This window comes from Daphnia pulicaria, chromosome 2, assembly GCF_021234035.1.
Source record: "Daphnia pulicaria isolate SC F1-1A chromosome 2, SC_F0-13Bv2, whole genome shotgun sequence".
Classification (NCBI taxonomy): Eukaryota; Metazoa; Arthropoda; class Branchiopoda; order Diplostraca; family Daphniidae; genus Daphnia; species Daphnia pulicaria.
Genome location: NC_060914.1, coordinates 12,230,570 through 12,258,459, shown reverse-complemented (window position 1 = coordinate 12,258,459; position 27,890 = coordinate 12,230,570). Strand labels below are relative to the sequence as shown.

The 27,890-nt window shown below is 40.9% G+C and overlaps 13 protein-coding genes across 17 annotated transcripts; 5 read left to right on the top strand and 8 right to left on the bottom strand.

Annotated features, from left to right (window-relative positions):
- Positions 1 to 260: 260 nt before the first annotated feature.
- On the top strand, positions 261 to 1,752 carry LOC124326341 (UDP-N-acetylglucosamine transporter-like). The gene is made up of 6 exons (XM_046785101.1): positions 261 to 330; positions 400 to 702; positions 795 to 917; positions 1,008 to 1,188; positions 1,262 to 1,380; positions 1,445 to 1,752. Exons 1-6 carry the CDS (start codon positions 265 to 267, stop codon positions 1,682 to 1,684), a joined length of 1,032 nt encoding a protein of 343 aa, XP_046641057.1. The 5' UTR covers positions 261 to 264; the 3' UTR covers positions 1,685 to 1,752.
- Positions 1,753 to 2,197: 445 nt separating this feature from the next.
- Positions 2,198 to 3,665, bottom strand: LOC124326343. Its single transcript, XM_046785103.1, has 4 exons — positions 3,331 to 3,665; positions 2,671 to 3,273; positions 2,418 to 2,599; positions 2,198 to 2,322 (listed from the first exon to the last, which is right to left on the bottom strand). Exons 1-4 carry the CDS (start codon positions 3,432 to 3,434, stop codon positions 2,198 to 2,200), a joined length of 1,014 nt encoding a protein of 337 aa, XP_046641059.1. The 5' UTR covers positions 3,435 to 3,665.
- Positions 3,666 to 4,929: 1,264 nt separating this feature from the next.
- Positions 4,930 to 6,896, bottom strand: LOC124327761 (solute carrier family 23 member 1-like). Its single transcript, XM_046786757.1, has 8 exons — positions 6,817 to 6,896; positions 6,462 to 6,510; positions 6,259 to 6,400; positions 5,944 to 6,197; positions 5,655 to 5,882; positions 5,455 to 5,590; positions 5,247 to 5,388; positions 4,930 to 5,170 (listed from the first exon to the last, which is right to left on the bottom strand). Exons 1-8 carry the CDS (start codon positions 6,894 to 6,896, stop codon positions 5,014 to 5,016), a joined length of 1,188 nt encoding a protein of 395 aa, XP_046642713.1. The 3' UTR covers positions 4,930 to 5,013.
- A 760-nt stretch (positions 6,897 to 7,656) lies between these two features.
- LOC124326581 lies at positions 7,657 to 9,085 on the bottom strand. Of its 2 annotated transcripts, XM_046785488.1 has the most exons (5): positions 8,725 to 9,085; positions 8,505 to 8,664; positions 8,266 to 8,428; positions 8,035 to 8,204; positions 7,657 to 7,963 (listed from the first exon to the last, which is right to left on the bottom strand). In XM_046785488.1, the coding sequence occupies exons 2-5, from the start codon at positions 8,550 to 8,552 to the stop codon at positions 7,832 to 7,834; spliced, it is 513 nt and encodes a 170-aa protein (XP_046641444.1). In that variant the 5' UTR covers positions 8,553 to 8,664; positions 8,725 to 9,085; the 3' UTR covers positions 7,657 to 7,831. The 2 variants fall into 2 exon arrangements, with proteins under 2 accessions (XP_046641444.1, XP_046641445.1); XM_046785489.1 differs by having other exon boundaries at positions 8,505 to 9,085.
- A 485-nt stretch (positions 9,086 to 9,570) lies between these two features.
- LOC124326199 (chymotrypsin-like elastase family member 2B) lies at positions 9,571 to 11,588 on the bottom strand. Its single transcript, XM_046784902.1, has 8 exons — positions 11,470 to 11,588; positions 11,296 to 11,398; positions 11,052 to 11,224; positions 10,810 to 10,987; positions 10,368 to 10,745; positions 10,194 to 10,286; positions 9,957 to 10,108; positions 9,571 to 9,888 (listed from the first exon to the last, which is right to left on the bottom strand). Exons 1-8 carry the CDS (start codon positions 11,554 to 11,556, stop codon positions 9,694 to 9,696), a joined length of 1,359 nt encoding a protein of 452 aa, XP_046640858.1. The 5' UTR covers positions 11,557 to 11,588; the 3' UTR covers positions 9,571 to 9,693.
- A 331-nt stretch (positions 11,589 to 11,919) lies between these two features.
- LOC124326374 (ataxin-3-like) lies at positions 11,920 to 13,622 on the bottom strand. Its single transcript, XM_046785147.1, has 4 exons — positions 13,470 to 13,622; positions 13,206 to 13,370; positions 13,003 to 13,139; positions 11,920 to 12,936 (listed from the first exon to the last, which is right to left on the bottom strand). The coding sequence occupies exons 1-4, from the start codon at positions 13,491 to 13,493 to the stop codon at positions 12,318 to 12,320; spliced, it is 945 nt and encodes a 314-aa protein (XP_046641103.1). The 5' UTR covers positions 13,494 to 13,622; the 3' UTR covers positions 11,920 to 12,317.
- A 161-nt stretch (positions 13,623 to 13,783) lies between these two features.
- Positions 13,784 to 15,056, top strand: LOC124326447 (TIP41-like protein). The gene is made up of 4 exons (XM_046785280.1): positions 13,784 to 14,305; positions 14,376 to 14,598; positions 14,660 to 14,818; positions 14,879 to 15,056. Exons 1-4 carry the CDS (start codon positions 13,989 to 13,991, stop codon positions 14,963 to 14,965), a joined length of 786 nt encoding a protein of 261 aa, XP_046641236.1. The 5' UTR covers positions 13,784 to 13,988; the 3' UTR covers positions 14,966 to 15,056.
- LOC124327760 (dynein axonemal heavy chain 10-like) lies at positions 15,035 to 17,764 on the bottom strand. The gene is made up of 5 exons (XM_046786756.1): positions 17,447 to 17,764; positions 17,159 to 17,391; positions 16,788 to 17,103; positions 16,042 to 16,731; positions 15,035 to 15,982 (listed from the first exon to the last, which is right to left on the bottom strand). The coding sequence occupies exons 1-5, from the start codon at positions 17,645 to 17,647 to the stop codon at positions 15,035 to 15,037; spliced, it is 2,388 nt and encodes a 795-aa protein (XP_046642712.1). The 5' UTR covers positions 17,648 to 17,764.
- Positions 17,765 to 17,826: 62 nt separating this feature from the next.
- Positions 17,827 to 18,379, bottom strand: LOC124327759. The gene is made up of 3 exons (XM_046786755.1): positions 18,274 to 18,379; positions 18,115 to 18,208; positions 17,827 to 18,048 (listed from the first exon to the last, which is right to left on the bottom strand). The coding sequence occupies exons 1-3, from the start codon at positions 18,339 to 18,341 to the stop codon at positions 17,827 to 17,829; spliced, it is 384 nt and encodes a 127-aa protein (XP_046642711.1). The 5' UTR covers positions 18,342 to 18,379.
- Positions 18,380 to 18,537: 158 nt separating this feature from the next.
- On the bottom strand, positions 18,538 to 20,066 carry LOC124326347 (protein SGT1 homolog). The gene is made up of 5 exons (XM_046785107.1): positions 19,915 to 20,066; positions 19,801 to 19,849; positions 19,499 to 19,730; positions 19,260 to 19,444; positions 18,538 to 19,194 (listed from the first exon to the last, which is right to left on the bottom strand). Exons 1-5 carry the CDS (start codon positions 19,944 to 19,946, stop codon positions 18,688 to 18,690), a joined length of 1,005 nt encoding a protein of 334 aa, XP_046641063.1. The 5' UTR covers positions 19,947 to 20,066; the 3' UTR covers positions 18,538 to 18,687.
- LOC124326293 (brachyurin-like) lies at positions 19,563 to 22,245 on the top strand. Of its 2 annotated transcripts, none has more exons than XM_046785031.1 (6): positions 19,563 to 19,693; positions 20,785 to 21,144; positions 21,213 to 21,308; positions 21,376 to 21,542; positions 21,602 to 21,928; positions 21,996 to 22,245. In XM_046785031.1, exons 2-6 carry the CDS (start codon positions 20,841 to 20,843, stop codon positions 22,086 to 22,088), a joined length of 987 nt encoding a protein of 328 aa, XP_046640987.1. In that variant the 5' UTR covers positions 19,563 to 19,693; positions 20,785 to 20,840; the 3' UTR covers positions 22,089 to 22,245. The 2 variants fall into 2 exon arrangements, with proteins under 2 accessions (XP_046640987.1, XP_046640986.1); XM_046785030.1 differs by lacking the exon at positions 19,563 to 19,693 and adding an exon at positions 20,583 to 20,726.
- A 792-nt stretch (positions 22,246 to 23,037) lies between these two features.
- On the top strand, positions 23,038 to 24,947 carry LOC124326226 (brachyurin-like). The gene is made up of 8 exons (XM_046784939.1): positions 23,038 to 23,265; positions 23,327 to 23,510; positions 23,576 to 23,751; positions 23,819 to 23,914; positions 23,983 to 24,140; positions 24,202 to 24,485; positions 24,559 to 24,646; positions 24,714 to 24,947. The coding sequence occupies exons 1-8, from the start codon at positions 23,079 to 23,081 to the stop codon at positions 24,813 to 24,815; spliced, it is 1,275 nt and encodes a 424-aa protein (XP_046640895.1). The 5' UTR covers positions 23,038 to 23,078; the 3' UTR covers positions 24,816 to 24,947.
- Positions 24,948 to 25,616: 669 nt separating this feature from the next.
- Positions 25,617 to 27,836, top strand: LOC124326207 (chymotrypsin BI-like). 3 transcript variants are annotated; one of them, XM_046784917.1, is made up of 8 exons: positions 25,617 to 25,832; positions 25,938 to 26,084; positions 26,152 to 26,511; positions 26,575 to 26,670; positions 26,731 to 26,888; positions 26,953 to 27,332; positions 27,401 to 27,488; positions 27,547 to 27,836. In XM_046784917.1, the coding sequence occupies exons 2-8, from the start codon at positions 25,943 to 25,945 to the stop codon at positions 27,637 to 27,639; spliced, it is 1,317 nt and encodes a 438-aa protein (XP_046640873.1). In that variant the 5' UTR covers positions 25,617 to 25,832; positions 25,938 to 25,942; the 3' UTR covers positions 27,640 to 27,836. The 3 variants fall into 3 exon arrangements, with proteins under 3 accessions (XP_046640873.1, XP_046640872.1, XP_046640871.1); XM_046784916.1 differs by having other exon boundaries at positions 25,617 to 25,872; XM_046784915.1 differs by lacking the exon at positions 25,617 to 25,832 and having other exon boundaries at positions 25,891 to 26,084.
- The last annotated feature ends 54 nt before the right edge of the window (positions 27,837 to 27,890 follow it).

Below are 27,890 nucleotides of genomic sequence, written 5' to 3'. Positions count from 1 at the left end.
GCACGACCGTTTTTTCGTGCAAGCTATACGCAACACAAAATAGTTGGGCTGGACACTAGTTACTGTCCGGCCACAGAGTCTCTATAGTAGGTAGAACTTGATTTCCCTTTCACAGTAATATAAATAGTAGGTATTTATATTAATAATAAAGTTGATAGGTTCGGCGTATTCAACCTGAATCGCAAGTGCTCAGATATTACAATAAGAGGAATGCGGATCATGGAGATATTGCAGAGCGTGAAATACTCGCAGGTAAAGAGCAAAATGCGACAAATAATGGCGTCTCCGTCTGTCACTCGTTATGGCTTATTAATACTGCTAACGGTTCAGGTAAGTCAAATACATGACGGAAATGCCATTCATTGTTGATAGACTCCAAATGCCGTCCTATTATATTAGAATACGGCCACAGTTCTTTGCATGCGGGCCTCGATGGTCAACGCTTCGAACGCGGCCAATCAAAAGTACCTGGTCTCCACCTTGGTTCTGACCATGGAAATGATCAAAGTCTCTTTGATTACGGCCCTGATTGTCGTCACCGAAGGGAATTTCTCCGTCAAAGAAGCGGTCAAGCTGCTGCACAAGGAGATTGTGTGCCGGCCGCTGGAGGCCTTGCCTTTGGCCGTTCCCAGTTTCCTCTACGTCGTCCAGGACAATTTGATTATTTACGCCCTCTCGTGCGTCGACGCCACCACCTACCAAGTAATTATATCTATTAGAACCGAAATGATCAACATCAGTCTAATGGGTCAAACGGCCAAAGTACTATCATATAGAAATCAATTGACTAACAGGTAACGTATCAGGCCAGAATATTGACGACGGCCTTGTTCGCCAGGATTTTGCTCAATCAAGTGCTGCCAATCCAAAGGTGGCTCGCCCTGTTGCTGCTCATGTCGGGAGTCATTCTGACTCAGGTATAATAATTGGACAGCAGAGCTAATAGACCTAAAAATTGTCTTTATATTCTATACTTTCGTACTCTTTGATTTGCCTCGCCTCATCAGGTTCACTTCCATCAGGAGAGTGGAGATTTGAGTTTCCGGTCTAATAAAGATGCGACTTATTGGCTAGGCCTTTTGGCCATCGGATGCGCCACAATGACCAGCGGATTCGCCGGAGTCTACAACGAGAAGATCATCAAAAACGGACAGCAGCCGCTGCTGCTCATCAGAAGTTTCCAGCTCAGTAAGATTCAACTCAATTCTACATTTCATATATAATATCGAACATTATATCGACTCCAGCTGATTTTTATTAGGTTTGTTTTGCGTTTTCTTCGCCTTGATGGGCGTTGTCATCAAGGATGGGTCAGTCGTCATTCGTCAAGGCTTTTTCCACGGCTACACTCCCTTCGTGTGGCTCATAGCCGCCATGCAGGTCTATTTTGTTAACCATTATTTTGACTTTTGTAGATGAACATAAACCAATCAAATCATTAAAGGCTGTCGGCGGGATACTCGTGGCCGGAACGATGAAATACGCCGACAACATTTTGAAAACGTTCGCCACCGCCAATTCGATCGCCCTGTCCTGCGTCCTCTCCCATTTCCTCCTGGGCGACGACGACACCTTCACTCCGACTTTCCTCATCGGCACTTGCGTCATTATATTGGCCACTTTTCTCTATTCCGCCAATTCTGTGCCCCGTAAAATTGAAATGCAATTAATCAATTCCGAGTGAGTTTTCACTGGAACTGACAGCATCAAATATTCTGTGACATTTTTCATCGCACGAATCAGGTTTAAATGTTGGGTAATTATAGGTTCTACAGCAATTCCGACAAAATAAAAATCGACTAACAAAACTGGATCGTTTGAAGTAAGAAGGGCGAAGGAGTAGGGGGTAGGAAATAAATCTATGGGGCCAATAATATTGTTCCACTTCTATCATAGGCTTTCATCTTATAGGCCTAGACAGTATAAAGAGCGTTGGGTTCGCGACTCGGTCGGCAAGTGTTCGAGATGCCGGAATCTGCCTGATTCAAATATATTCAAATTAGTCCTTTTTATTTATACATATGATGAAAGTGTATTGCTAAAGGAGTTTGTGAATCCGAGTGAATTTAACGAGTAATGTACAACTGACGAATCAAAAATTTCTATGATTTAAAAAATTACTAATATCGTCACATCATCGTGATTTTACGTTTTAATCAACAATTCACTTTGAAAACCAGTCACAGTATAAAGGTAATTATGGACTGGGAGAAGGAGGAGTCTGCATGTCTAGGAGTTGGCGGACCATGTCACCGAATGGATACTCGTAAGTGCGGATGTTGTTCTCGTCAAAGACGGGCGTCTGGTTGTATTTTGGGTCCACTGTAACAATTCATCAAAACACGATTTTCATCGATTTTCATACTATCCCAAAAAATGATAAATTTGGTATTGGTACGTTATCACAAATCACTCACTGTAGCTACGGTGATTCATGAGCAAATGGATGATATCCAAATGGCGCCAGTCAAATTTCCGATTCTTGTAGAGACTCATTGAAACACTTGTGTCGGCCCCGAAATCGCCTTTGACGCGATGGATCAAATGCGGTTGGTGGAACAGGATTTCAGTCGTTGGCCTTTCCCCACCATTGTAGTACCTTTAATAGCACAATTTAATTACTATAAAGATGTAAAACACACAGTATACAGAAACAGTTGATGAGCTGACCATTCGTCCGAACGATAATTATCTTTGTAAGATTCCAGGTAGAGTGGGAGGAAACGGGCCTTCTTGTGGGCGATGAAGACCTGATTGCCCAGGAATTGATCCTCGTCCCAGTTGACGACACATTCAAATTTGCGGTACTTTTCCAGGGAGCGGATGACGAAGCAGTCGTTGTCCAGGTAGATGCCGCCGTATCGCATCAGAACGCGGATGCGTGAGATGTCGCTCCCGTGATAAAGGCCCCATTCGTCGCTCAGTTTCTGGCCGTAGATTTCCGTCGGAGCTTCGAGGTACTTGACTCGAATGCGGGACCAGAGTGGCTCGTCTTTTCTCACCCAGTCCCAGTACTTTCCGTCGTAGGTCACGTTCTTGATGTTGGTGTGGTAATAAAAATGGTCCGGCCGGTGGTTGTGCATCGCCGCTTTTAAAACGACGTAATCGACGAAATTGAGCTGAAATTTGTTGAAACGGATGAAGTGGATAATATTTGGGACGATGTAATGATCGGCTCCCGTCTCGTTACTAAAGTCATCGGTAAACTCGTCAATTTGGGCTAGATCTTCGTTGTCGGGAGATGGTTCATTTGATTTGGATGGATGGAAAAACCTATAAAATGATTATAAGTGAGTCATAAGGAAACTATTGACATGTGAAGTTGATTACAGTTTGTTTGATTGTTGGTTGACGAACGAAAAGAAACAGCAGCCGACGATGACACCAGCAATCACCGAAGAGCAAGATATTCGACGAGAAGCACGAAAGAGCATTCTGTCGACTATTGTATGTAATAACAGTTTGTAAAATTTCTTGAGTAGAGGCCAAAGGCAATCTATATAGACGCAGTGATACAGCAATTTCACTCAGAGGTGAAGCTCGTCGACGCTTTGCGGATCTATAACCCCAAAAAGCCTGCCGCTGATAATGTGATGGCGCTTATAACTAAACAAGCTGCACTCTTAAAAAGTCTCTTTCTGGCACCTGCATGTAGCAGTATGCTGGTGACGATATCATTTGAATTGGCCCTTTTCGTCATGGAAGACTGTCGTCAGCCCGTCCCCATATGTTTAGGGGAGAGTTTGAGGGTGGAGCTCTTGTCAGTACTACTTGTCAAACGACTAAAAACAGCCCAAACTGTTGATCATGAGAACTCGAAAACATTGGGTTACATAAGCAGATTAATTTTATTCCAATCATTTTAAATTTTCTAAATAATTCATCGGAAACTGAGATCTAACTAATGAGTGATTGACTAATAATGATGCCTTTGAAACCCAGATGTCATCATTCACATTAATTGCAGGTGCAGCTCGGGAAAATAACCATTGACAAAAAACAATAGCACTGGACACCGACAAATAAGAAAATTAAATGAAATCAAATTGTTTACTAGATATGTTCATGTTCATTCAAAATTTGAGGATAATGAAATGATTTGCAAAAAAAAAATTATTTTGCTTGAAGCATAGCCTACGTAAGTCCCGGCCACTCAACGTACGTTCGCCCTGCAAAAGTTGGGGAAGCTTCCACCCATTTCATACACATTCCACTCATTTTTTAAACAAAATCTGAATTTTTTTTTTTTTTCTAAGTCCTTGCCAAAGAAAAGTCCTTGGTTAAAATGAAAAAAAACTCGCATTTTTTACAGAATCTAGGCATTCCATCATTTCATTTTTAAAATATAGGAAAAACAAGGAAAAATGATTAAAAATGGATAAAGACCCGCACAGGTTTGAACCTATTACCTCTCGAATGAGAATTCACCGCTATACCCACTAGGCTACTAATTGCTTACTCAGACTGTAAAAATTGCTAAGGTATGAATTCGAATCTTTCCTTGGCTATCCCCTTTCAAAACTGGCAATGCTGTGCCAGAAGGACAGCATGCCTTCTGGCTAGGTTGGGTGGGTGGGTGGAAGCTTCCCCAACTTTTGCAGGGCGAACGTACTGTACGTTGAGTGGCCGGGACTTACGTAGGCTATGGCTTGAAGTAATAACGGTAATAATGACTAATGAGTAATGACCGTCGATAAAAGGTGGCGCGGCGTCCTGTATTTGTTGCTATGGCAATTTGGCAAAAATGTAAATCACACAGACTGTCTGCTGCTTCGTTTCGTTTAAATTAAATGTTAACACTGTTTAATAAAAAGTGAAAATTTAATTTAAAAAAACGTAAGCGAATTTGAAGACAACAATTTAAGAGCCTATAACCAGCTGAGTCCTCGATAGAAAATTTAACCCTTCGCGTTCATATTGCAGTTGTGAAGGGAGTTCCGACCACGTGTCGAATACTTTATCAGGCAGCTGATAGGAACAATGGGTGAAGATTTTGATCAATCCAGCCAGTCATCACTCCACAGAGGACATCTGAATTGCAGCTGTTATTTTACCATTTGGCTTATCTTCGCACTTGTTCTCCCTTCTCCACCAGCAGCTCTTTGTCTTCCCACTCCAAACTTCTGGCCGATAGGATGGCAGGAAAGGCAAGTAAGCTGCCCATAATTGTCTGTTTTCAATTATAATGACACACCAAGAGTTTTTGGTAAGCCAAGGAGAAAGTATTGCGTAGAGAATGAGGTCACCTTTTCCACCAAGGAGTGATGAGAGGGATGTCATAAGTGCACTGAGGCAACTCCTGTTCATGTGCTGACTCTTCATTGCTGCCTTTTGTATTAGGATCAGGATGGGCCAGCCACTTAGTCAGTCCTCTTTCTTCGTCAGTTCCTTTTTGGGAAATCTTTTCATTAAAAGAACGTTTTTTTTTTAAATTTATTTGTTGAGTTATTTTACCTGGAATGGTGTTGTCTAAAAAGAAACCCAAAACACCTGCCGTAAACATGCTGGTGCTCATCAAAACGATCTGATCAAAGATTTGTGACCCACTGTTGATGGCACCAGGATTGGCTTTCATCCATTGAGATAGGACCTGCGAATTATTAGAAATTAGATGTTGAGAACAAGTCAGATTAATTCTTTTTCTAATTATTCACCAAAGAGAAAAAGATGGAGAAGCCGAGAACGAGCAAATTTCTTGACGAGTTGAGGTCGATAAATTGTAAATTGGCCAAACCCGTGGCTGCTATCATTCCAAACAGGACGCAGAATATGCCACCGATGATTGGCTCTGGGATGGTAATAAAAAGGGCTCCAAATTTCGACAAGACACCAAAGACCATCATCATTAAAGCGGCCGCTTGAATCACCCTTCGACTTCCCACCTAACAAGCAGGAAATTTGGTTAATTTTAACTTTTCTTTCATTCGAACTCGATTATTTTACTTTGGTGACGCCTATGGCACCAATGTTTTCCGAGTAGCTGGTCGTTCCATTTCCAGATCCCCACAGGCCGGCCAAAATGCAGCCGAGTCCTTCGATGGCGATGCCTCGGTTCATTGCGTGAACCGGTGGTGGTCGTGCACCTGCCAATCTTGCGCAAGCGTAATAATCTCCGATGCTCTCGATGGCCGAAGCCAAAACTCCCGCCAACATCCCGAACACGGCCGCTACGCTCACTGTCGGCAGACCCCATTGGCCTGTCAATTAATGAAATGTTGTCAATTTCATGGGTAATTTTAATTGTTCTTTTGTCATTACATGGATAGGGAAACCGGAACCAAGGGGCCTCGTAGAGGATGTTGATTTTATTGTCGGTTCTGGCTGGCGATCCTGTCCGAAAGGCGTCACTCACGGTCAGGATAGCGCACAATGTCCAAACTAGAACGATGCTCAGTAGAACCTATTGGAGTAATTTGGAATTTTGGAATTTATTTTGTTTTGTTACAGTTGCTGCCATCTACCGATAGTAGAGTGAAAATGTCGAGTTTTTTCACGCCCCATCCTTTGCCCCTTGCGGAAATGTGGACATTTTACGTGTTTTAAATAATTGTGAGAAGACGATGATCAAAAAGTGGAAGTGGTTGATGATTCTTGATGATTGAAATTGTGTTGGAGACGATGGCACTGCGAACGGGGTTGGTCGTTCTCTTCTATGCACAAGACCATATTTGGAATAAAGTGCACCTGTGTTTTATTCTCGGATGTTTTTCTTGACGTTTTAGAATTGACCAATTTTTTCCCCACAGTTTTAGTGTGTTTCCTAAACTTTATTTAATGTTTACATATTTTGTCGTTTTAGGTTCACATTTCGTTTACTTGGAGGATCCAGCGATTTCTTCATCACCCCTTCCTGGTTTTCCGCCTTTTATCCTCGAGTCCTCGTGATGTACGTTCATGTGAATGTGAACGTATTCACGGGGACGTCCTCTTTTTATTATTCCTCATTCCTTCACGACCGAACCGCCAGAATCATTCATCGAGTCTTCACACTCATTTTCGTTCTTACCAGTCAAGGTAAGAAATCAAACTTCACTTGTTCTTCTTGAGGAATTTTGTGTACCGATTGTAAGTCTCAACCCCCGTTGTAAGGGTGTTGAGAAAGCGATCGTTTGCGTCAGACCCCAATAGGAAGCAATCTGTCACATTCCAGATATTTTTCACGTAAACTAACAGTACGAACAACCCAAGTAGGCAAGTACCTAACACAGTACGTAATCTATCAGTACGTCCCCCATCCACCAAGTTTTCTTTTGGGCTGTGATGAATCGATTGGCTAAATTTTTATCAACTGTATTGAGCAGGAGATCGTTGGATCTTTTTTTTCCATAAATGACCCACTTAGTTTTGATTTAAAAAAAAAAAAAAAAAAAAACAGCTGCTCATATCTCGCTGGGGTAAAATATTGGTAGCATTTACCAATTTTCTTTTTTCATTTAGCATATTTTAACAATTTGACATTTTTATTATCACTGACAATCCTTTATCCATTAATTGCCTAATTGTTCGGTGCTTTGTTGTGAAAGTTGATAGCCCGTCGTGTTCTGTACCGTAAAAGTCAGATTTACTTGTTGATCGCACTATAACAATCCCAAACTATTTGAGTTATCCTGAATAGCAGAAATCAAACTATCGTTTCCATTTTTGAATACGTCCATGTGCTATAACTTTTGTATTTTAAAATCCTTTTTGCTCGTCGCTACATCAAGTGGGAAAGAACGACAAGAAACGTGTCGTTCTTTAAACGTATTTGAAATAGCGATTGAAAAATTATTAATTCCAATTCATTTCATGCGATGCCAACCATTATGTGAATAATTCGAATGCGCAACGGTTACACAAAGGTCCACTTGCATTCGAACCAGTCTGGGTTGGTGATTCGAGAATCAAAGTCCAAATAATGCTCATTTGTTGTATAGATTTGATTAACAATGGGTGGCTGAGCGATGATATCTTGTCCTCTCATCTGTCAAAAGAAAGCACATTTAGCGCAGGCTATTATGAATAAGATCAATTAGTTGAGAACAATCAACGGACTCTCATGTAACTCGTTGGGGAATTGCCGAGGTTGATGGAAGAGCAAGTCATTTGAACGCGTTGATTGGAAGGGGCCTCGATGAAAAAGCGACACCATCTCGTTTCTCCAGTCGACATGTCTAAAGGACGAATGGTTCCGCTGGACGTTTTAGTACGTCCGTGAATACAAACTGTAATTCAAGGGGGTTAGGCCAAGTTCTGTTTTATGAATAAGAAAAGATTCGTCGTTACATTTGAAGTCGGTCGTTCCCGACGGTACCGTCATCATTTCCCAATTGCAATTGACTCGATCGCCACTAGTCACTCGTGACGATATGCCCATTCGATTGTCGTACGATGTGTAGATCCTTTTGAGTACAGGTGGAAACGCAAAAGTCTCTACCGTTCCACACAGCTAAAATTAAAAAAATAGAAATGAATTCGTCTAAATGAAAGTAAATGAGGGTTGAAATAGTTGGTGCACCCATTACCGAGAAATAATTTGTCCAGACGGAACTAAAAACGTCCGAGCAGGTCATTTGAACGTACTGGCCAACAGGGGCGTAAATATCAAAGTAACACTCTTTCGGTGAGTTTCCAATTGCTAAATTTGAAAGTGTGATTTTTCCCGTCGGAGTTCGTCACTACAAACTGCAGAAAGATATGACATTATCATGATCATAACATGTTGTAATGTTGAGAAATGCTTACGTTTATATTCTGGTGGACAGTAATCGTCCCTTGATAGTTGGACTGGGTTTTCGATAGTCAGGCCGTCGATCGAGTAAGAATGAATCGAGAAAAACAACAACACTAGCAGACCGAAATGGAATTCGGAGAAGATAGTCATTATGTCACTTGCAGGTTAAATGTGCTGCCGAATGAGTTTTGGCGTCGCTTTTTATAGAAGGAGTTTCTACATTTTCCTTTTTTAATCACATTTTCGTCAGTGGACTATAGGTTGGGGGGTCATTGGTCTTTAATTGCACAGGTGATGCGCACGTGAAGCAAATAGAAATAGAAATTGTTGTGATGCTCCGATATTTGCACGACAGACGAGTAGTTAGTGCAAGCCGTTTCTGGTAGGTGGTGACAATCATATTTGAATAAGTAAATTGTTAATTGGAACATCTGGACCGTTTGTTGACATTGGGCAGCAGTTCTGGGATAGCAAAATTTGTAGAGGACAATTTCCATTGAATATGCCGGTATTTCATTTGTCTTAATATTTTATCAGCATAAAAAGCAGTTAGCCATTAATCGATCTGTATTCAATATTGAAATTGATTGAGCGTGGGATTCTTATAGAATGCAGTAAGTTATGTAAACGCTTTAGGCTATAACCATTTTACTGCATTTCCCCAAATCAATTTTCCAGATTATCAGAACTTGGTTTCTATTACCGTCTAGTACTGGTTCTCTGATTTCTCCCTTAACTAAAAAAAATATTTTATTTCATTTTGTATGTACATGCTGCTATTTCATTCCAATCCATTTTAGGGTTATTGCCAACTTTCACATTTTTGCTAGAGTAAAATTAAGTAGATCACGTCTGCATTGATTTGATTGAATTGTATTCGTTTACTTATTATTATTAGTCTTATTAGTACGTTTCAGGTCATGTTGGGTTTGAGGGCAATGTTGTCACGACTGTATTCAAATAGGATTCCTGTGGTTTGCCTAACTACATTTGCCGTCTGGAGGAGTGACAGCGCTCCAAGCACAAAGCGTCGGTAATATTGCCTTGGCACGCGTGAATACGTTTGGTTTGCAGTTGGTTAGACAATTGCTTTCGTCTCCCATCATGCCGATTCCTATGAAGAACCACCGGCCCAGCTCCTTGTTGTAGTAGTTCAGCGGCCCTCCTCTTTCACCCTGGTTGAATTATTCCGGTCAAACAGGTTAGCGCATTTAAATAACCTTGGGGTGTGATAGATACGTACTTTACAAAGGCGACGCCCTTTAGATCCGTCGCTGCAAATGATATTGTTGCCAGAGAACGGACCTATTCCAGCCGTCTGCTGACACTGGCCGTTTGTTCCAGCCGAGGAGATGACGGTCGTTGTCGTTTTGCGTAAAACAGGGCTCGGAACGCCTCGTGAATTAACCCAACCAAATAATAATTTGTCTCTATTTAATTGTTTCATTATTAAAACGCTTATAAGGTTTTATAGGTTTACCAGGAATGTAGTCGCCCCATCCGGTGAGGACGACGGGATCGTTCAAGTGATCCGGTTCGTTGGCAAACGGCAGGCATGCTGGCTGGACGTAATCTGCATTTGCGCGGGAATCATGATTAGTTTGGTGCTGGTCATTTCTCAACAAAAGACGTGAGAGATGCTGCTGGCGATTACCGTTTAAAATAGCAGGTTTCAATAACTTAAAAATGGCCCAATCCCCCTCTACTGCATATTGAGGCCAACTGCCCAGCTGTCCACTGGTCCATTGGACGACTTGACGATTGCGGTCGTTGCTGTTGCTGCTAAAGTCGTGCGCTCCCAACGTGATGGTTGTAAAGCCGCTCCATGACAAGTTTCCTTTGCTGTCTAGAAAACAGCTCATGGCCGTCACAAAGGCTTGGTTGCTGATGAGAGTTCCAGCGCACGTATACGGCCCTCCGTCCTTGTTAACGACGAGGTGGACCATCCACGGAAACTCGTTGGGATTCGCTTCCGTTCCACCCAAGATCCTCGACGACGTGAATTTTGATCGGCCACATTCAGTCGCCAGTGCTGCAGCACGTTAATCACGTAAAGTATACGCTCAATTATAGAAAAATATAGTTTTAATAATCACGTCTTTGAGTTGTTGTTGATGTAGTTGTAGTTGTAATTGGCGCAATCATTGTCCACTTGCAATCGAACGTGTTTCCGTAGTGCAGCAGTTGAGAATCCACCACAATGACGTTGCCGTTGGAAGTGTAGACTTCATCGACGGTTGGTGGATCAGCCAAAATCACCTGTCCGTCACGTAACTATTCTCCAAACAAATTTGAGTGCTAAACATTATTATAAAAAAAAAGGTACAAATCGTTTTACTTTTAGAAAACTGCAACTTCTACTAATCTGGACGATGGAGCAAGTCATTTGGATGCGATAACCGGGCGGTGCCACGATGGAGAAGGAACACATTTTCGGCGATGGTCCCACTATCATCGGATCCAACGGTTGAATGATTCCGCTGGTTGTCGTTGCATTGAAGTCACGACAAACTAAAAAGGTTACATTAAATGAGCTTAACTGTCGATTACATAATAAATTAAATTAATATAATTATTTTTACTTTTGTAGGTTGGTCCACAGGGTGCGTCTGCCTTTGCGGCTTTGGAAGAATCTGATCCTTGAAGCTCATCACCTCCCAATTCAGAATTGTAAACAAATTTCCTCTTTTAAAAACGCGGTGCAAATGTAACTAATATTTTAAAACTTATTGAAATAATCACAAAAGTTTCCTTACATTGTAGTCGTCTTCAAAAATGGACTCGGCAATCGCCCAATTCCACGACCAAGCCAGTAGTAATACTACAGTGACAAATCGAATCATAATTACCTTTTTCGACGAATGCTATGTCGTCGGCGATCACTGGTAATTTGACATCGCCTTTTTATAGGACTCACATTCTCACTATATCGATTGATTATTTTCACAGCGTGTTAAACTTTTTTTTTTTTTTTTGGCAGGTGGTCCACAATTGCAGCAAATAGCCCAACTCGTAAATAGCAGTTGGCGCACTGTTTGAATTGGAAAATTGGGTTTGATCAGTTGCTAAATTTGAGTAAACGCGGGAATAAACGCACATTATCATTAAACACGTCTGTGTTTGCTGACATTGCTTTCCATCTCCCTACCACCAAATCAGTGGCATTTTTATTCCAATCCAGACTAGTAAAAATATTTTAGAAAATGTCATTGAATGTGTTGTGTGTATTGCATTTACTTGTCAGCTTGCTGCTCTATTGTTATCGCATTTCAATATTTAAATGGCAACAAACCGTTGCTGGCGCATATTTAAATATCAATTCACAAAGTATTAAGAGACGTTAAACAAATTCGCAAAACACCATTATTTTCAATCCGATTCGCTTTTAGAATTGTACACAAATCATTTAATCAAGTCGATAGCAGTCGGATTATTAGCTCATGAATTTCAAAACAAAGAGACAAAATCATATTATTACAAAATTGAATTTAGACAACTCCACTGTTTTTTTTTTAAGGAAACAAAAATCACTTCCTTTTTTTCCGGAATATTTTAAACACTGAAAATAACAAAAGGATGAAAACAAAAAAGGCAATTGATTTATTCAAGGGTTATTTGGCGATGTGGCTGACTGTCCTAATCGGAGAAGTCTCCTTTGTCGAATGAATTCAACCGAATCGGAGATGGCCGACGACGTGGAGGCCTCTGCGGTAGACGAAGATGTTTCCCCGTGATCTTGACTTAAACTTAAGCTAATGGCTCGTTTCAAATCCTCGTCGACAGTGCTGATGCTCGCCTCTGGGGCGATAGCTGCTGGCAGTTCTTGACCCTGCTGGCTGCTTTGCAAACTCTGTAGAATGGCCTTGTTCAGGGCTTCTTGGTCATCTCCTTCTTCCATTTCCTTCCAGCTCATGGCTAGTGCAGCCTTCAGTTGTTCGTCGTCCTCTTCTGGTTCTTGTTTCTTGGTTGGGGCTTTTCTAAAGTGGCGGGGAGAGAGGGGGGCTACACTCAAGACCTTGTCAGCCTCACAACTAGGCAAGTCACCTACAACTATGAAGATGGAATATTTGTCAGTCTGCAGCTGGGCCAGAAAGAGGGAAAGATATGTGTCGGAAAGGAGTTCAGGGCCTGACAGGATGGAATTGAGATTGAACCATTGACTGCCTAGTTTTCGAATAGAGAACCAGTGGTCTCTGTAGTGACAGATGAAGGCATTTTCGTTTCTGGAAAAAAAAACATGAAATGTGTTGTAATAAATATTTTGAAATATTCCTGCATTACATAATTACATTGGGCACTGTCTGGTCACAGCTGCACGTGGATCTGAAGAATTGTAAGGAATCAGTTCTAGTCCCCACACCGAGAGTGCTTCAGAGATGACTTGGACTGAAAAATAGCCACTGTCATCCACATTAGATGATGGTTCCTAAGTAAACACATTAGTTATTTTATTTTGTTGAAAACGGAAACAAATTATGATGATGAAATTTACTTGAAGGAACCGATTGTATTCTTCACTGGAGACTCCAGCTTCAGCCATTCGAGCTCTCTCCTCTTCATCGAAACGATGCCCTATTGTAGCTAGATCAACAGCAGTAAAGTAAGGTCCTTGAAGAAGCGCATTTAGACAGTGTTGTGCGCATAACGACCCTTGTTGCTATAGATTGACAAGACATGATTTAAAACGTTTTCTTGGTTCAACACATTACACAGTGTTCAAAAAGCAATGTAAAACACCTTAAAAGAATAGCAATACCTTTTCGTGAAAAATAATATCCATATTTTCAAAACACCGAAATAATATCGCTGATTCCGGCTGTCAAACTTTTTATCAAGAAAAATTAGTCAGTAGGGATTTCACAACAATACGTTGCCATTCGTTTATTATTCATTCGTCAGTTCTCAGTTGCCACATTTTTAATCAAGTAAACTAAACGATTTAAAAAACTAAAAAACAGTTTGTGTTTTTAATCACAAAAATTTGAAATTACAGTTATTTTATTTCAATTCTCTCATTTCTTTTATATTAAAATATCAATAATTAACGATTTTTTTAAGTTCGTCTGCTAGTCCATAGACATAGGTTTTCTTTTCATCACGCACACCTGGTCCCCTATTCAAACGAGTTATCTGCTGACTTCCGCCGGGTTATAAGGATTAAAATTGATAAAGACAACTGTAAAAATTGTTATCCCACAGCCCCATTTTCTTTCTTGCCAAAAAAGATACAGTAGTGTTTTGATTTAGGTACATTTTAACTCGATATAAATAAGGTATGAGCAGGAACGTTGTTTCCACTCCAGCTGCTACGGAAGAGAGCTTTGACTTTCTACCATGGACTATACAAACAGTTAAGAGCCACATTCTTCCTTCCAAGTCAACTGGAAACTCACCCAGTAAAGATCGCCATGCTGCTTTTCATGATCTGTCAATCCCCCATCTGCCAGACATGGTTTTTCCCGATAATGTTTTAAGAATTCAGCTCTCCAATGGTTCTGGAATTGAATTCAATGCCTTGGATGCCTTGAAGTTAGTAAATGACAAGGAAGATCCAGTCAAGGTTGCGATAGCAGAAGCTTGGAAAGAATCCAGGTAAAGATCATTTCTAAAAATTACCATAATATGATTGCTTCATTCATGCCATCTTTAATTCTTAAATCAGAGCAGACATGAATGTGTCACACAAAGTAAGCCATCCATTTGACTGGACCTTTACAACAGACTATCGGGGGACTGTCCTTGGAGATTTGAAAGTCAGTGCAACCGACTTGAGGATTGACATGGAGAAACTGAAACAAAAGGAAGCCATTCTTTTCTTTGATGAAATTCATTTATACGAGGATGAGCTCGCCGATCACGGTTGCGCCTCTTTCTCCATCAAAGTGGTATGAATCTGCATTTTTTATCCACATTCTTTGTAAAGTTGATATCAAATGTTGTCACCAGAGAGCCATGCCAAGCGGATTCTTTGTTTTATTGCGTTTCTACCTGCGCGTCGATGACGTCCTCATCCGCATCAACGACACCCGACTCTATTACGAGAAAGATAATCAATACATTCTGCGTGAATACACATCAAAAGAGAGCAAGGCTAAGGACCTCAAGGTATGACATTACAAAATTGATTTCAACGTACAAAAATGTCTAAACATTTCAATTCGACAGGTCCCTCGCGTCTTCTGGGGTGATCCCAACGAAATTTCTCAACACTTGTCGCTCTCTCATTCACTCTACGAAAAACTGGAATTTTAGAACAAACATACAAAAGCATTCACGACTAATAGCACGTTTACTTATTGTCGAAAAAACGATTCGCTCTCATTACATTGCATCTTTTCCCTTTTTTTTCTTGCTGGGATTGAATTGAACTGCTTTCAATTTAGCGTGAACTCGACGCATTTTGTGGACGCCCTTGAATTTCGCCTTGTTCTCCTCGGGCACGACGACGTTGTAGTGATACAATCGGTGCCAACTTTCTTGCACTTCCATCATTAGGATTTCGCAGTCGATTTCCGTGCTGCCGTCTACCTGCAAGTGTCTAACTTTAATCAGCTCTTCGACTTTTTCCAGTTTTTCTTTCGTAGCAGCCAACCAGGTGGCCCCCAATTGGCGGATCCATTCCCTGATGTGTTCCGTCGCCGCCATTTTCAATTGTTTCATCTGCAGAGTGACGCAAGATGTGACCACCTGGGCCTCCATTGCACCAACCCTTTCGCTCCAGTAGTTTCGGTAATGTTGCATTTGCTCGTCGTATTGGGACAATGTGGGCGAGGTGCCTCTCAACTTTTCACAGGCTCCCATCTTGTTGACACTCCACAATTCCGCGCAATCCTTCCACCTGTCGATGATGCCCCTTAGTTTTCCCACTAGGTGTTTGCAGTGATCCTGGTCCCGCTGGAGTGTCACTTTGAGCAACGGCTCACGACTCAGCCGGTCGTAAAGTGATCGTTGGTCCACCGGCAAGGCGTTGCACGATCCTTCCTGCCATTCAGACACCAAGGAACTGCGTTCGATCCAGTGATGGGAGATGTTGGATATGTCGCGTTCGATGGATTCCAAGTCCGGCTCGACCACCACCTTAGCATCTCGGAGGGATAATTGAATGACAAACTGGGCCGGTCCCTTCTCAAGTAAATTGGACAGCGCCTCAAACAATCTAGTTTGAACTGCTTTCAAAATTACCACGTAAATCTTCTCTCGCCAATAGTCGTAATAGTTTTGCAATTCAGGAGCCGATCCTGTTTGCGAATTGCACACGATACTCTCCACCTGGAAGCGATTGAATTATTACGTAAATGTAAAATTTTATTGGTTCGTCATTTTTTTACCTGGAGAAGAATGGGTGGCAATTCGGAGACGATCCGCCTCACGTTGAGGAAGAATTCGTCTCCCGATTGACTCAACTTTTTGAAAAACTGGTCAGCAGAGGGTGGGCCACTACCGGTGACTGGGTTGAGGTCGTGCTGAGACTCGACCAACAGTTGGAAATCGTTAATCTGGGCGATTCGTTTGTCCAAAACAGAAGAGATGAGGGCCACATCTTCCGCCATTCCCTGAAATTTCTCGACACTCTCCATCAGCTCCTGGATGTAATTGTCCAGGCAAAGGGAAGGCCAGGTGACGTGAGTCGTTCCTAAATTCAATCCGTCCTCCACTGAAGAGTAGCAGCTGGTGAGGACAACATATTCGAACGGGGTAAGTTTCTCGACGACCGAGGTCAAACGTTCCAGGATGGCCACGATGGCTCGATTGTGATGGATCAAATCCGGTTTTTGCATCAGTAAAATGTGGCAGACGTGCGGAACTTGGAATCTCGTCTGTAAAAATAATCGAGTTTCGTCCCAAATGGTCTGCAAAGTGTCTTGAAGTGTCGTCACATATCCTTTGGCTGTCTTTTTCAGGATGGGCTGAGCCATGGCTTTGTTGGCCCGTTTCTGCACAGTTGTAAACCATTTATTGTGCAATTTATCCTCTGTCGACTTCAAGTATTTGGCCAATTCAATGTACTGCTCTTTGATCTGTTAAAGAAGTTAAAGTGTAATTTTGGCATTGAATTAAGTGCATTCCTCGTTACTTTGGTTGATGCGGCCGTTTCGTCCCAATCATTTGGATGAGGGAAAATGGTGAGCAAAGCAATTTTGACGCGGTGGTAGAGTAATCGACGTTCAAACAGTCGCTGGGCCATGTCAACATTCTCGGCTTCCTTCTCGTTCAAGTAATCCGTCATGTCGAATCCTCTGCGGATGAGGCGGATCTCGGTCGACAATCGACTCAGTTGCTCTCGTTGATTTTGTTCCAGAAATTCGTCCAAAGATCCCGAATGCGTTCCAGCCAGCGAATGAGACTTGTCGATGATTTTCCGCAGCAGTTTCAATCCCTCGAACGAAGTGCTAATTTAAAAAGGTATTACGTTTTATTAATCAAATGAAAATGTTTTAATTTTACTGAGCATCTAGGACGTGTTTTATGGTGGATTTGATTTCTGCTTCAGTCAATTTCTGAGCCGCTTGGTGACTTTTAACAAATTCCTGGAATTCTTCGTGATTGTCAACCAAAAAGAGCCGAATTTCCAGTTTGGAAATTCTTTTTTCCAATTTGTCTCGAATTGTGGCCATCAGTCGTTGACGGGCAAAGTAGTCGTCGATCTGTTCCGACATCTCCCTCAAAGCTTTTGTCTCCTACAACATTCTAGTGGTAAAAAGAAAATTCAATTCAGTTTCATTTTATTAATACCTTGATCAGAGACTGGACTGTGGAGATGCTATCCAGGACTGTACGAGTGGCCAGAAACATGGCGTTAAATTCCGGGCCGGTTAGTTTGCCGACCACTTCCAGTTTGGATTCTGCCCATTGAATTTCCCACACCTTGAGGGCGTTGACGACCAATTCCACTTCCGGTTTGAGTAGATTAGTCGGTTGCAGGACGTGCAGCATCCATCGAGCAAGAATGTGAGTGTTGCTGGCCACCAATTCGGAAAACTTTGAGTGAATCCCTGATTTTGCACTGGGTTGCAGTATGACAGCCTTTAACGCACTGGCCAGGGATTTGACGTAAAGATCAATCCTTTCTATCGATCTGTTTTCTGAAAAAACCTTTAAAAAATAATTCTTTATTAATTAGGATTCAGAGAAAATCTCACGGATGAAATATTCACTTGAATTGGTTCTCTGACTAGCCGGAAGAGTTTGAGAGTGTAGTGGACTTGGCGTAAGGATGATTCCGTCTCTATCGTCACTTCTCCCCAGTTTTGCACCATCCATTGTTGCTGATGGCTGAGATCAATCAGTTGTTTCTGCCAGAAGACGGACTCGTCCCTCAGTGTTGGAAAATTTGTCTTTCCATTCAAAAATCAATTTTTAAAAAATTTACATTTTTAAAATTTAAGGATTGTAATCAATACCGGGTAACCTTTACTAGAGGTCTTTGGCTTAATGGGATTTTCAACTTTGGTGAGATCGCGATCTTCAATCAGCAGTAAAAATTGAACTAATATTCTAAAGTTGATTCATTATAAAAATTTTACTTTCTTTAATGTTTAGTGAAATGAAAACTTGTATACTCTTGAAAATCAGTCAGTGTGTCGAGCCATTCCCGATTTTTTTCGTTACGTGCTAAATGCTCCATCATTGGAAGATAAACCTGATTAACCAATCGATTAAATTGGTGGTAAGTTAAATTTAATTTGAGGTTGAATTAATCTAAACCTTTTGCAATAATAAAGCTAGTCCTTTGATATCAAGTTTAGAAAGCTCCATGGTGTAAATAAAACTAGTTTGAAACGGTTACCGTGGCAATTAGTTATCGATTTCTGGACATAACAAAATTGTGGCGCAAAAAGAACGATTTATTTTCAAAAAAGAACCCGAGATGAAGACACAATCCAGGAGGCAAATTAGAAGCAAGTTATTTCAAAAACAAAAACGGCCCATTTAAATGTATAGGACGGTAAAATTATTTTTCAATGGCAGGTAGTTCATTTCTCGTCCCACTTTTTGAACTCGACTCCATCAGGCGGTTTGACTGTAACTTTCTCTTTGGCTACTTCGTCCCAGTTTGTGCTGAGTACAGTTCCACCGGATTCTTGAAATGACTTGTTCATGGCTCGGCGGATTTCATCCGATCCTTCGCCATAAATCTTTTGAAACAGATGATTGAGAGCAGCTTCCCCTTCAGGTGTCTCTTCTTCTTCTTCCTTCTTGATATCCGACTCAATCTTGTCCCAATTAATCTTTTTGGCAGATGATGATGGGTAGACTGGCGGCTGTTCAGAAGGTGATGCTGCGGCTACAGGAATCTGCTTGACGTTGTCTTGCAATTGGCCCTCGAGTGAACCCCATCGAATACCATCGCATTTCTTCATTTTGATCTCGACTTTGGTTTTCATGACTGAGAAGGAGCTTTGGTCAGGCACGATTGGGTAAGACAAATTCAAATTGAGCTCGTAATCCGTTTCATCCGGTAGTTTTGCTTTCATCGCCATCTATGAAACACACATTTAAGTGTCAATAACTTTTGCTACATCATTTTTTTTAGATAAAAACTTACTGTTGATGCAGCAAAATCTACTTTGACAGCATCAGGGTTGAGATTCTTGGCGAGAACAGTAACACAAACATGACTTTCTGTTTGGTACCAATCGTGCTTGATGACCAAAGGAATCTTTCTACATTTGGCCAGTTTTTCTTCTGTCCAAGTAATCCATTGTCTGACACCATCTGATGGATGTTTTCCTAGAAAGAAAAGCTGCTGTACTGAGTATTCATGGAAAATGGAGGAACAAGTACCCCCATGTTTGTAGCTTTCTTGGAAGGCTTCAAGTGCCTCTTCAAACTGTTGCAGATGGAAGCAAGCTATTCCTTTCCTCAAGTGAGCTTTAGAGTCGCTAGGATCCAGTTCTGTGGCTTTTTGAGCATCACTTTTGGATTCAGCAAAACGATCCAATTTCAGCAGAGCATGAGCCCGATTTGTGTAATATTCAGGTAAATCATCTACAATTTTAATAGCTTCATTGTACAACTAGAATTAAAAAAGAGAAGTGGTTAGTTCAGTGCTACTCAAACTGTTGTAAACTAGTCAAGCAAATCACCTCTACTGCTTCCTCATAATTTTCATTGACAAAAGCTGCATTAGCCTTACTGTAAAAGAAAAGTTAAGTCAGTCAGTGTTTCCATGTCAAAAGCTTTATGTGATAACGAATTACCTAACCAACTCTGATGGAGTATCGCAAGACATTTTTGCCTCACTCAAAGAGACCCGTCGAAAGACTCGGCAAACAAACGACTGAACTGAACAACACGTAAATTTTTCTAGAATTTCCGAGAAATGCTTTTTCCATTGCGGCGTCGTCTGGTAGCCAAGTGCTGCTAAACAGCAACTTTTAGATAATTTCTACTCAATTTAATTTCACACAATTTCACATGCTTCGTTTTTAACAAATTATGAAATTTTACGAAGGAAACCAGTTACCAAATGAATATTCAGTTGAATGTTTACTCAATTTTGTGTCGTGTAAAATTCTTCCAAATTTTAAAACGTTATCTTAATGTTGACGGGTCGTAAATATTAAGACTCTGATCCGTCGACAAACAAAAGATCTTTCCACCGTGACATTCAAGTTTTATCAGATTCCAGCTTAAAATAAAAATGAGTCGATGTTTGCGCTCGGTATTCTAACAAATAAAACCACCATATTTTCTTCAAGATTTCAACATGTCCAACGTTTGTTCGTTTGCCGCCTGAAAAATACGAAATCCAATTTTTTAAAAAACAAATTACAAAAGAATGTTAGATTGCGCCAATAAATCATGCACAAACCTGCAGTCCTAAGGCAATCGGAACTCTGCCCAAAATCTCTCAGGGTATTTAAAGTCTGTCGTCGGAACCCAGTAGCAATAAGTTGCCAAATTACACAGCGGTCGGAAGTCGGAACGAACAGTTACAAGATTCCCAAATAAAAGAAAATGAGGGTCATTTTTAGTTTGTTGTCCATTTTCATGTTGCTCGTCAATGGAAGTAAGCATTTCCTGTTTAAATTAATTGATTCAATTGTAATTTCACTTGACATTTACAGGTGGAGCTGTTGAGTGCGGAATTGCCAATCGGCCAATCAGCAGAATAGTTGGTGGTATGGAGACGAAACCCAACGAATTCCCCTGGATGGTTTATTTGAGGGTTAAGTTTTGGAGCGGTGATTCCGCTCAATGCGGTGGAACTCTTATCAGTGACCGATGGATCCTTACGGCCGCTCATTGTCTTTACGGAGTTGTTGACGTCACCGCAATTCTGGGAGCGCATGACGTAACCAATTCCAACAGTTTACCAAGACAAGAATTCAGTACCAAGAAATGGAACATCCATCCACTTTGGTCTTACGGACAAGTGGAAAATGACGTTGCCCTTGTTCAGTTGCCGGTAGCGGCCGTAATGTCCGGTATTTAAATGTCTAGAAATTAACCTTTTAAAAATAAAATGAATAATATTTTTTATCTCTTAAAATAGATTACGCTCGACCGGCCTGTTTGCCTTATTCGGATGACCCAAATTTCGTTGATTTTGATGTAACCATCACCGGATGGGGAAATTATTCCAGTGCCAGTAAATTTTTGAAATTTTAGTTGATTCGATTGCTAATTTAAACAAACATTGATTTCTGCATAATTAGTTGACAGCGGAACGAGCCCAGTTTTGCGGAGTGTCCGTTCTTCCGTCATCGATTCTTCCGGAACGACCGGAATTTGTCAGCAGAAAGCCTCCGGCGAGGGAGTGGGTCCTTTTCACGGCGACAAAATCATTTGCAGTGATTCGAGTTACAATCGACACTTTTGTCACGTATGAATTCTTATCGACAACAAATTTATTTATCAATTATGGACCTTGTTACATTTTAGGGCGATGATGGGGGACCGATGAATCTTTACAATTCCTATTGGAACACTTACACGGTAGTGGGTGTGGCCTGGATTGGTGACACGAGTTGTTCGATTTCCACGAAACCGAACATTTGCGCGCGTGTCAGTTACTTTATCGATTGGATTCACGACACGACGGGCATCCCCCGAATTCCCAGACCAACCACAACCACCACAACAACAACGCCTGCACCAACCACTAGCTACTTTACCTGTGAAGGAAAACCTAGCGGAATTTACCCGAATCCGGCCTGCGACTGTTGCACTACTTTTTACAAATGTTCCAACGGCTACGCTTATCTTTACGTAATTCTTTTTGAATTCATTTCCAAAGATTCATTCGTTGACTAGCTAATAATTGAAACTTATCCAGGACTGTCCTGATGCTGGAACGGTGTTTGATCCCGAAATATTGGTCTGCGTCTACCCGGGAAATTTGCCGGCCTGCGAAGGTTCAGCGCGTTAAAAAGAAGCTAATTCCAATTCATTTTAACGTTAGGAAAGCAGCCGAAATAATCAGAACAATGAGACATGATCATTTTACAATTAATTGAAATACAAATCGATTCTCTGGTTATATCCTCAGAGTGAATAATAAAAAATTCTCTGTAATATTTGATCATCAACCGAATCAAGGCCTTTGCGCTATATAGAATAAGAACATGACATAAGAACAGTCGAGAATCTTTCGTATCACTTATATGAGCTCCTATGAAGCACAGGAAAATTATTCGTTCAATTAGATCGTAGGAGACACGCCTTTTTAAAAATTGAAAATATGCCTTAATCTTGATTTACGATCCTGATTAAGAAATAGATGACGCATTTTACCTGTCACGTAAATAACAATGCCTGCATTATCGTTGGCATTCGTGTACAGTCAGTTTTATACTGCCGTAATTGAATGCAATTCATCGCAGCTTTATGTGCCATCAATGGATTAGGAGACGGAAGGTTTTTTACAATAACGATATGAATATTCATTCGGACTTGAAGCAATAAAAGACTGACTAAATAAGTGAGACGATTGACGTCATAACGGACCAATTGTTTGACTTGTTTCGCCTTTTGAAAAAAATTAAATTCCCCTCCGTTATCCAACAAATTACAAAGTGCATGTCGTATCTATCGAGGACCCTGTTGAGGGATCGAAAATCTATATTTATGCAACTTGTATTGTCCTATGACGCACATGGTAATAAGCCTCTGCAATTCTAACACAACAAATTCTAATTTCTTCAAGAAGATTAACACTCGCATTATAAATTGTTGTCGCACCACAGACTTTCGTATAATCTTTTTCAAATAGGGAACTTATTTGTAATTTACCTTGAACGATTATCGGTAATATGACTTGGCAACTAAAATGACTATCCAGCCCCGCTCAAAATAAGGTATAAAAAGCCGACAGCAAACCCATCAAAATCCAACACAAACACCAAATTTGCTGGCTGCCATGGCGTCGTCGTTTACTCATCAGAAATGGACGGTGATGGCATTATTCCTGATTGGATTTTTGTCTTTTGGTTGGGCTGCCATTCTGTCCCGTGAGACTCAACAGCCTTGCATTGCCAATGGCAAGTTGAAATCCTTCGCTCTGAATGTGGATCAGAATGCTGATTTTATCCCACTAGCCAATCAAGGTATTTCACCTATTTATTATTTCAAATAGTTTAAAATCTTTTATTGAATGTTTCAAATTAGATTTCAAATGCGGAGTGGCCAATAGTGCAGTGTCGAGGATCGTCGGTGGGGAAGTGTCGGAACCGAACGAATATCCCTGGACGGTTTTTCTGAATCTTTACTTTTGGAGTGGAGATAGAGCCACTTGCACTGGGACTTTAATCGGATCCAAATGGATCCTAACTGCTGCCCATTGCACTTTCGGGTAACTTTAACCAGCTTTAACAAAAGTTTATGCAATGTAGAATTTGAATCGTGAATTTCTTCCAGGGTTGTCAACATTTCGGTGGTTTTGGGGTCGCACGACACGTCTGCCGGAAACGAACCTCATCGTCAAACTGTTGTCGTTCCGGCTCAGAATATTAAAACTTATCCCGGTTTTTATTACGGCAAAACGGAAGACGATATGGCGTTGCTGGAACTGCCCCAGGAAATCAACTATTCCAGTAATAATTGACTTAATGAATTATGAATTCAATTCAATTAAATAGCTCAATTTAAAAATATGCGCAGAATATATCTTACCGGCCTGTCTTCCGTATTCCGATGATTCCGACCAAGTTGGAGATCCTGTGACTCTCGCCGGATGGGGAAACTATTCCAGTACTCGTACGTATATTTTTAATTATTTTTATTCGAATCAAATTGTTATTAGTTAAAGTTGATTTCGGATACAGCGGATTCCGGTTTGAGTCCTGAATTGCGCAAGGTTCAAACGACAGTTATTTCTTCATCCGGTGACAACGGCCAATGCCAACAACTGTGGGGCAACGGGCCCTTTTCCGGTGAAAAAGTCATTTGCGGCGATGGATCCACCGGAAATCGTTTTTGCTATGTAATTTATCCTAAGATGAAAACGTTGTTACATTTTCCTGATATTTCTCCTTTTACAAAAGGGAGATGATGGTGGGCCGATGAATTATTTCAACAACTTTACGGAATCGTACACGGTCGTAGGAGTGGCCTCGCTAGGTGACGCTACAGTCAACTGTCAAAGTTCCCGACTTCCTAATATTTACGGTCGAGTCCGGTACTACCTGGACTGGATCTACAACAACACCGACATCACTCCTACTCCAAAACCTACAACCACAACGACAACCACCACAACAACTACAACCACAACGACGACCACAACAACAACCACAACGACGGAAGATCCGACCGTTTTTAGTTGCAGGTAAATTTAGAAAAACAATAAAACAAACCATACATTTTTTCAGTGTGATGTAAAAATAATTTGATTAATTTAGAAACAAACCGGACGGTATCTACGCCAATCCATTCGATGATTGTTCAATCATCTTCTACATGTGCTCCAATAGTAACAAATACGAATACGTAATTACATAAATTAAAGATAGCAACAAATAGTTTGTTATTAATTGCTGATTTCACTAAATTGCAGATTTGCCCAGACGCTGGAACTGTTTTTAATTCGCAAATTTGTGCATGCGACTTCCCATACAACGTACCGGCGTGTGGGGTCTCCAATACAGTAATTAATTAAAATAAAATTTAATATTACTTAAACTGAAATTTATTCGCTTCAAATTTATTTCGTTTCTCTTGCTATTGTATATTGCACATGAGAATTGAGAACCTTTTTTCTTGATATATACTACAAAATCAAAATTCAAATGATTTCTTGTTTTTTTCTTTTTTTGTAAAATTTTTATTTATAATTTGCTTAGCGTTGTTCATTTGTTTACTTAATGACTCTGGCGGTTCTGGGTATAGACCTCCCCCAGGCTACTGCAGTATCCAGTCATAGAACAACCCTCGTGGTCGAAAACTCGACATGCAGTTCTTTTCCCTTTTGCTTTTTATACTTAATAAAACCGGATTATTGTTAAAGTTTTCAAATCCTTCTGTTCGTTTGTGGGTTTTTTTAATGAATCATTAATATCTGAAGATTAGTGTGAGGTGTGACATGATGTAGATGGATTTTTAGTTCCTCTCCTGTTGTGATGAATCATGAAAGGTAAAAATACATTTTTCAATTAGATTTACATGATCTGTTCTGTAGTTAAACCATCTTTGTGTTTTGTTATCTGTATGTTTGCAGGAGTCTTTATTTTTGTTTACAGTAACCACGGCCCTGTTGCAAGCAAGAAGCAAGTGTTTGTGATATACAGCGAGACTGACAACACAGGGATATAATTGTCAGATTCTGCTTCATTCCATGCCTCTGTGATAGAAATACAGGTTCAATCCACGCTGTCGGTGAGTTACTATCTTGAAAGGCAAATGAATCTCGAAAGTAAGATTATCCAACACAATCTTTCAGTGCACACACAATATGAATATGATTTATTGATGGCTCACCACCAGCAAGTTGGAGTAGACCCAATGATCCGGCGATCTATACCACAGATTCTATTACCACCTAAACAACTGTGAGCAGTACGCAATGAGTGACGAAATGTGAATGTCAGCGGCGTTCCTAAATGAAGTCACAAAACCTTCTTCCTAATTCATCGGCACGCAATAAGTCTTAACTGCATATTCAACAACGATAAGAACGGTAATTTCCATTTCTTCATCTGCCTCTCTGCATATATAAAGTGAACATTTCAAGCACACTAGAACCAATCGATACTTCTTACTAACGTTAGATCATTTTCTCTAGGCAAAATGAAGGTGATCTTTGCATCCATTGTCGTCTTATTCTTCGTGAGTTTACCGCCTACCACAGTTGGACAATCTGGCGATGTTGTTCCTTGCAAAACCGACCCCTTGTCCGCACGAGGAGTAATTTGGCACCAAGAACCAAAAGGTTAAACCCCTAATTCCAATTTGTATATCAATTTTCATTTTGATTGTTTTGTTTCTTGATTTAACAGCTACTATTCAGTGCGGTGTTGCTAATCAATTGAACTCCCGGATCGTGGCTGGATCGGTCGTGGCTCCCAACGAGTTCCCTTGGATGGCATTTTTGCGCATTTACTTTTGGAGCGGAGATTCGGCACAATGCGGTGGAACAGTCATCGATGGCCGCTGGATCCTGACGGCAGCTCATTGCACTTTCGGCGCTGTCAACATTTCCGTCAGCCTAGGAGCTCACGACATCACCTCCACCAGCAATGATAACTTCCGGCAAGAGTTCTCTACTCGCAAGTGGATCACTCATCCGTCTTGGAGTTATGGCGATGTGGAGAACGACATTGCACTCATCGAACTGCCCTACGCTGCTTCTTTGTCCAGTAAGACTTGATTAACCATTATCAGTTTGCATCGAATTTTATAAATTAATTGTTTTCCCTCAGATTACGTCCGTCCGGCTTGTCTTCCATATGCGGATGATTCCAATCAACTTGGCAATCCCGTCACGCTCATCGGATGGGGAAACTACTCCAGCACTTGTATGTGGATTACTTTTTAATTACAACAGTTGAAAGATATTTAATTGAATTGATTTACAGCCAATACCGGATTCAGTGCCTACCTGCGGAAAACCTTGACGACTGTCATCTCGTCGGACGGCACCAACGGTCAATGCCAACAACAGTCTGGAGTGGGGTCATTCTCTGGTGATAAAATCATTTGCGGAGATGGATCTCAAGGCCGTCGGTTTTGTTATGTAATTTTATTCTTGATACTTTTTGCCACATTTTTTGTTGTATAACTAATTGTAATTTGCAAAGGGTGATGATGGTGGACCGATGAATTTGTACGACTCGTACTGGGCAACATATTCGGTTGTAGGAGTTGCCTGGATGGGCGACAGCAGCGACAATTGCCAGGATTCACGACTGCCCAACATCTACACTCGAGTCAGTTATTACGTCAACTGGATTTACAACAATACAGATATTGTTCCCGTCCCCAAACCTGTTACCACGACGACCACAACGACGACGACTACCACCACAACAACCACAACAAGGCCCCCTACCACTACCCCAACAACTACCCGATCAACCACCACTACCCCGACAACTACTACCCCGACGACGACTAAAGCAACTACTACAGTCACTGATGCACCCACTCCTACTAGTTATCCATCAGAGTTTGATTGCAAGTAAGTGATTTTACGACAGCAATTTAATTCGATATGGTTGAAATTTGACATAAAAATGCATGAAATAGAGGGAAACCAAACGGAGTGTATCCAAACCCATGGAACGACTGCTCCAGAACATTTTTCTATTGCTCCAACGGTTACTCTTATGAATACGTGAGTCTTCGAATATTGTTTTCTTTGAATAATAGTTGAATCTCGTCTTGATATATAGATATGTCCGGATGCTGGAACGGTTTTCAACGAGTTTATCTGCGATTGTGACTATCCATCCAACGTGGCGGGATGTGTGGATGAAGTGAAATAAAAAGTTATTTTTTAAAATTCATTTGCGATCAACTTGGAAAAAAAGGAAATTATAACAAAAACTGATTTAGACTTGTAGCAGTGTAAAACGCAGTTTTATGTAACTGAACTGTGTCATTGAAATTGCTGAAAACTGATAAAAGTCTCTTTTAAAATGACGAAACCCGGATTTGGAATATATTGCCATTATGTACCACACATTTTGTTCTCCAATGACGTGATAACTTTGTCTATCAGCTTGTCGCCAGTTGG

Excerpts from the sequence above, each read along its gene's own strand:
- LOC124326341 (XM_046785101.1), top strand. The coding sequence starts at position 265 with ATGCGACAAATAATGGCGTCTCCGTCTGTCACTCGTTATGGCTTATTA. Across the intron at positions 703-794 it reads TCGACGCCACCACCTACCAA|GTAACGTATCAGGCCAGAAT; the intron begins GTAATTATATCT and ends ATTGACTAACAG. Across the intron at positions 918-1,007 it reads CGGGAGTCATTCTGACTCAG|GTTCACTTCCATCAGGAGAG; the intron begins GTATAATAATTG and ends TCGCCTCATCAG.
- LOC124326343 (XM_046785103.1), bottom strand. The coding sequence starts at position 3,434 with ATGCTCTTTCGTGCTTCTCGTCGAATATCTTGCTCTTCGGTGATTGCT. Across the intron at positions 2,600-2,670 it reads AATTATCGTTCGGACGAATG|GTACTACAATGGTGGGGAAA; the intron begins GTCAGCTCATCA and ends GTGCTATTAAAG. Across the intron at positions 2,323-2,417 it reads CATGAATCACCGTAGCTACA|TGGACCCAAAATACAACCAG; the intron begins GTGAGTGATTTG and ends GAATTGTTACAG.
- LOC124327761 (XM_046786757.1), bottom strand. The coding sequence starts at position 6,896 with ATGAACGTACATCACGAGGACTCGAGGATAAAAGGCGGAAAACCAGGA. Across the intron at positions 6,198-6,258 it reads GTTCCGGTTTCCCTATCCAT|GCCAATGGGGTCTGCCGACA; the intron begins GTAATGACAAAA and ends ATTAATTGACAG. Across the intron at positions 5,591-5,654 it reads TCTCCATCTTTTTCTCTTTG|GTCCTATCTCAATGGATGAA; the intron begins GTGAATAATTAG and ends AATAATTCGCAG.
- LOC124326581 (XM_046785489.1), bottom strand. The coding sequence starts at position 8,552 with ATGACCTGCTCGGACGTTTTTAGTTCCGTCTGGACAAATTATTTCTCG. Across the intron at positions 8,429-8,504 it reads TCTGGACAAATTATTTCTCG|CTGTGTGGAACGGTAGAGAC; the intron begins GTAATGGGTGCA and ends TTTTAATTTTAG. Across the intron at positions 7,964-8,034 it reads CCCCAACGAGTTACATGAGA|ATGAGAGGACAAGATATCAT; the intron begins GTCCGTTGATTG and ends TTCTTTTGACAG.
- LOC124326199 (XM_046784902.1), bottom strand. The coding sequence starts at position 11,556 with ATGATTCGATTTGTCACTGTAGTATTACTACTGGCTTGGTCGTGGAAT. Across the intron at positions 10,109-10,193 it reads ATGGGGCGACTACATTCCTG|GCGTTCCGAGCCCTGTTTTA; the intron begins GTAAACCTATAA and ends TTAATTCACGAG. Across the intron at positions 9,889-9,956 it reads AAGGGCGTCGCCTTTGTAAA|GGTGAAAGAGGAGGGCCGCT; the intron begins GTACGTATCTAT and ends TAATTCAACCAG.
- LOC124326374 (XM_046785147.1), bottom strand. The coding sequence starts at position 13,493 with ATGGATATTATTTTTCACGAAAAG. Across the intron at positions 13,371-13,469 it reads ATATTATTTTTCACGAAAAG|CAACAAGGGTCGTTATGCGC; the intron begins GTATTGCTATTC and ends GTCAATCTATAG. Across the intron at positions 13,140-13,205 it reads AATACAATCGGTTCCTTCAA|GAACCATCATCTAATGTGGA; the intron begins GTAAATTTCATC and ends GTGTTTACTTAG.
- LOC124326447 (XM_046785280.1), top strand. The coding sequence starts at position 13,989 with ATGAGCAGGAACGTTGTTTCCACTCCAGCTGCTACGGAAGAGAGCTTT. Across the intron at positions 14,599-14,659 it reads CCTCTTTCTCCATCAAAGTG|AGAGCCATGCCAAGCGGATT; the intron begins GTATGAATCTGC and ends TGTTGTCACCAG. Across the intron at positions 14,819-14,878 it reads GCAAGGCTAAGGACCTCAAG|GTCCCTCGCGTCTTCTGGGG; the intron begins GTATGACATTAC and ends TCAATTCGACAG.
- LOC124327760 (XM_046786756.1), bottom strand. The coding sequence starts at position 17,647 with ATGCTGCACGTCCTGCAACCGACTAATCTACTCAAACCGGAAGTGGAA. Across the intron at positions 17,392-17,446 it reads CAGTCCAGTCTCTGATCAAG|GAGACAAAAGCTTTGAGGGA; the intron begins GTATTAATAAAA and ends AGAATGTTGTAG. Across the intron at positions 17,104-17,158 it reads AAACACGTCCTAGATGCTCA|CACTTCGTTCGAGGGATTGA; the intron begins GTAAAATTAAAA and ends TTTTTAAATTAG.
- LOC124327759 (XM_046786755.1), bottom strand. The coding sequence starts at position 18,341 with ATGATGGAGCATTTAGCACGTAACGAAAAAAATCGGGAATGGCTCGAC. Across the intron at positions 18,209-18,273 it reads ACACTGACTGATTTTCAAGA|AATATTAGTTCAATTTTTAC; the intron begins GTATACAAGTTT and ends AATCAACTTTAG. Across the intron at positions 18,049-18,114 it reads CCTCTAGTAAAGGTTACCCG|ACAAATTTTCCAACACTGAG; the intron begins GTATTGATTACA and ends TTGAATGGAAAG.
- LOC124326347 (XM_046785107.1), bottom strand. The coding sequence starts at position 19,946 with ATGTCTTGCGATACTCCATCAGAGTTGGTTAG. Across the intron at positions 19,731-19,800 it reads ATTATGAGGAAGCAGTAGAG|TTGTACAATGAAGCTATTAA; the intron begins GTGATTTGCTTG and ends TTTTAATTCTAG. Across the intron at positions 19,195-19,259 it reads TAGATTTTGCTGCATCAACA|ATGGCGATGAAAGCAAAACT; the intron begins GTAAGTTTTTAT and ends TGTGTTTCATAG.
- LOC124326293 (XM_046785030.1), top strand. The coding sequence starts at position 20,675 with ATGAGGGTCATTTTTAGTTTGTTGTCCATTTTCATGTTGCTCGTCAAT. Across the intron at positions 21,309-21,375 it reads GGGAAATTATTCCAGTGCCA|TTGACAGCGGAACGAGCCCA; the intron begins GTAAATTTTTGA and ends CTGCATAATTAG. Across the intron at positions 21,543-21,601 it reads ACAATCGACACTTTTGTCAC|GGCGATGATGGGGGACCGAT; the intron begins GTATGAATTCTT and ends GTTACATTTTAG.
- LOC124326226 (XM_046784939.1), top strand. The coding sequence starts at position 23,079 with ATGGCGTCGTCGTTTACTCATCAGAAATGGACGGTGATGGCATTATTC. Across the intron at positions 24,141-24,201 it reads CCGGAAATCGTTTTTGCTAT|GGAGATGATGGTGGGCCGAT; the intron begins GTAATTTATCCT and ends CTTTTACAAAAG. Across the intron at positions 24,647-24,713 it reads ATAGTAACAAATACGAATAC|ATTTGCCCAGACGCTGGAAC; the intron begins GTAATTACATAA and ends ACTAAATTGCAG.
- LOC124326207 (XM_046784917.1), top strand. The coding sequence starts at position 25,943 with ATGAAGGTGATCTTTGCATCCATTGTCGTCTTATTCTTCGTGAGTTTA. Across the intron at positions 26,671-26,730 it reads GGGAAACTACTCCAGCACTT|CCAATACCGGATTCAGTGCC; the intron begins GTATGTGGATTA and ends ATTGATTTACAG. Across the intron at positions 27,489-27,546 it reads ACGGTTACTCTTATGAATAC|ATATGTCCGGATGCTGGAAC; the intron begins GTGAGTCTTCGA and ends CTTGATATATAG.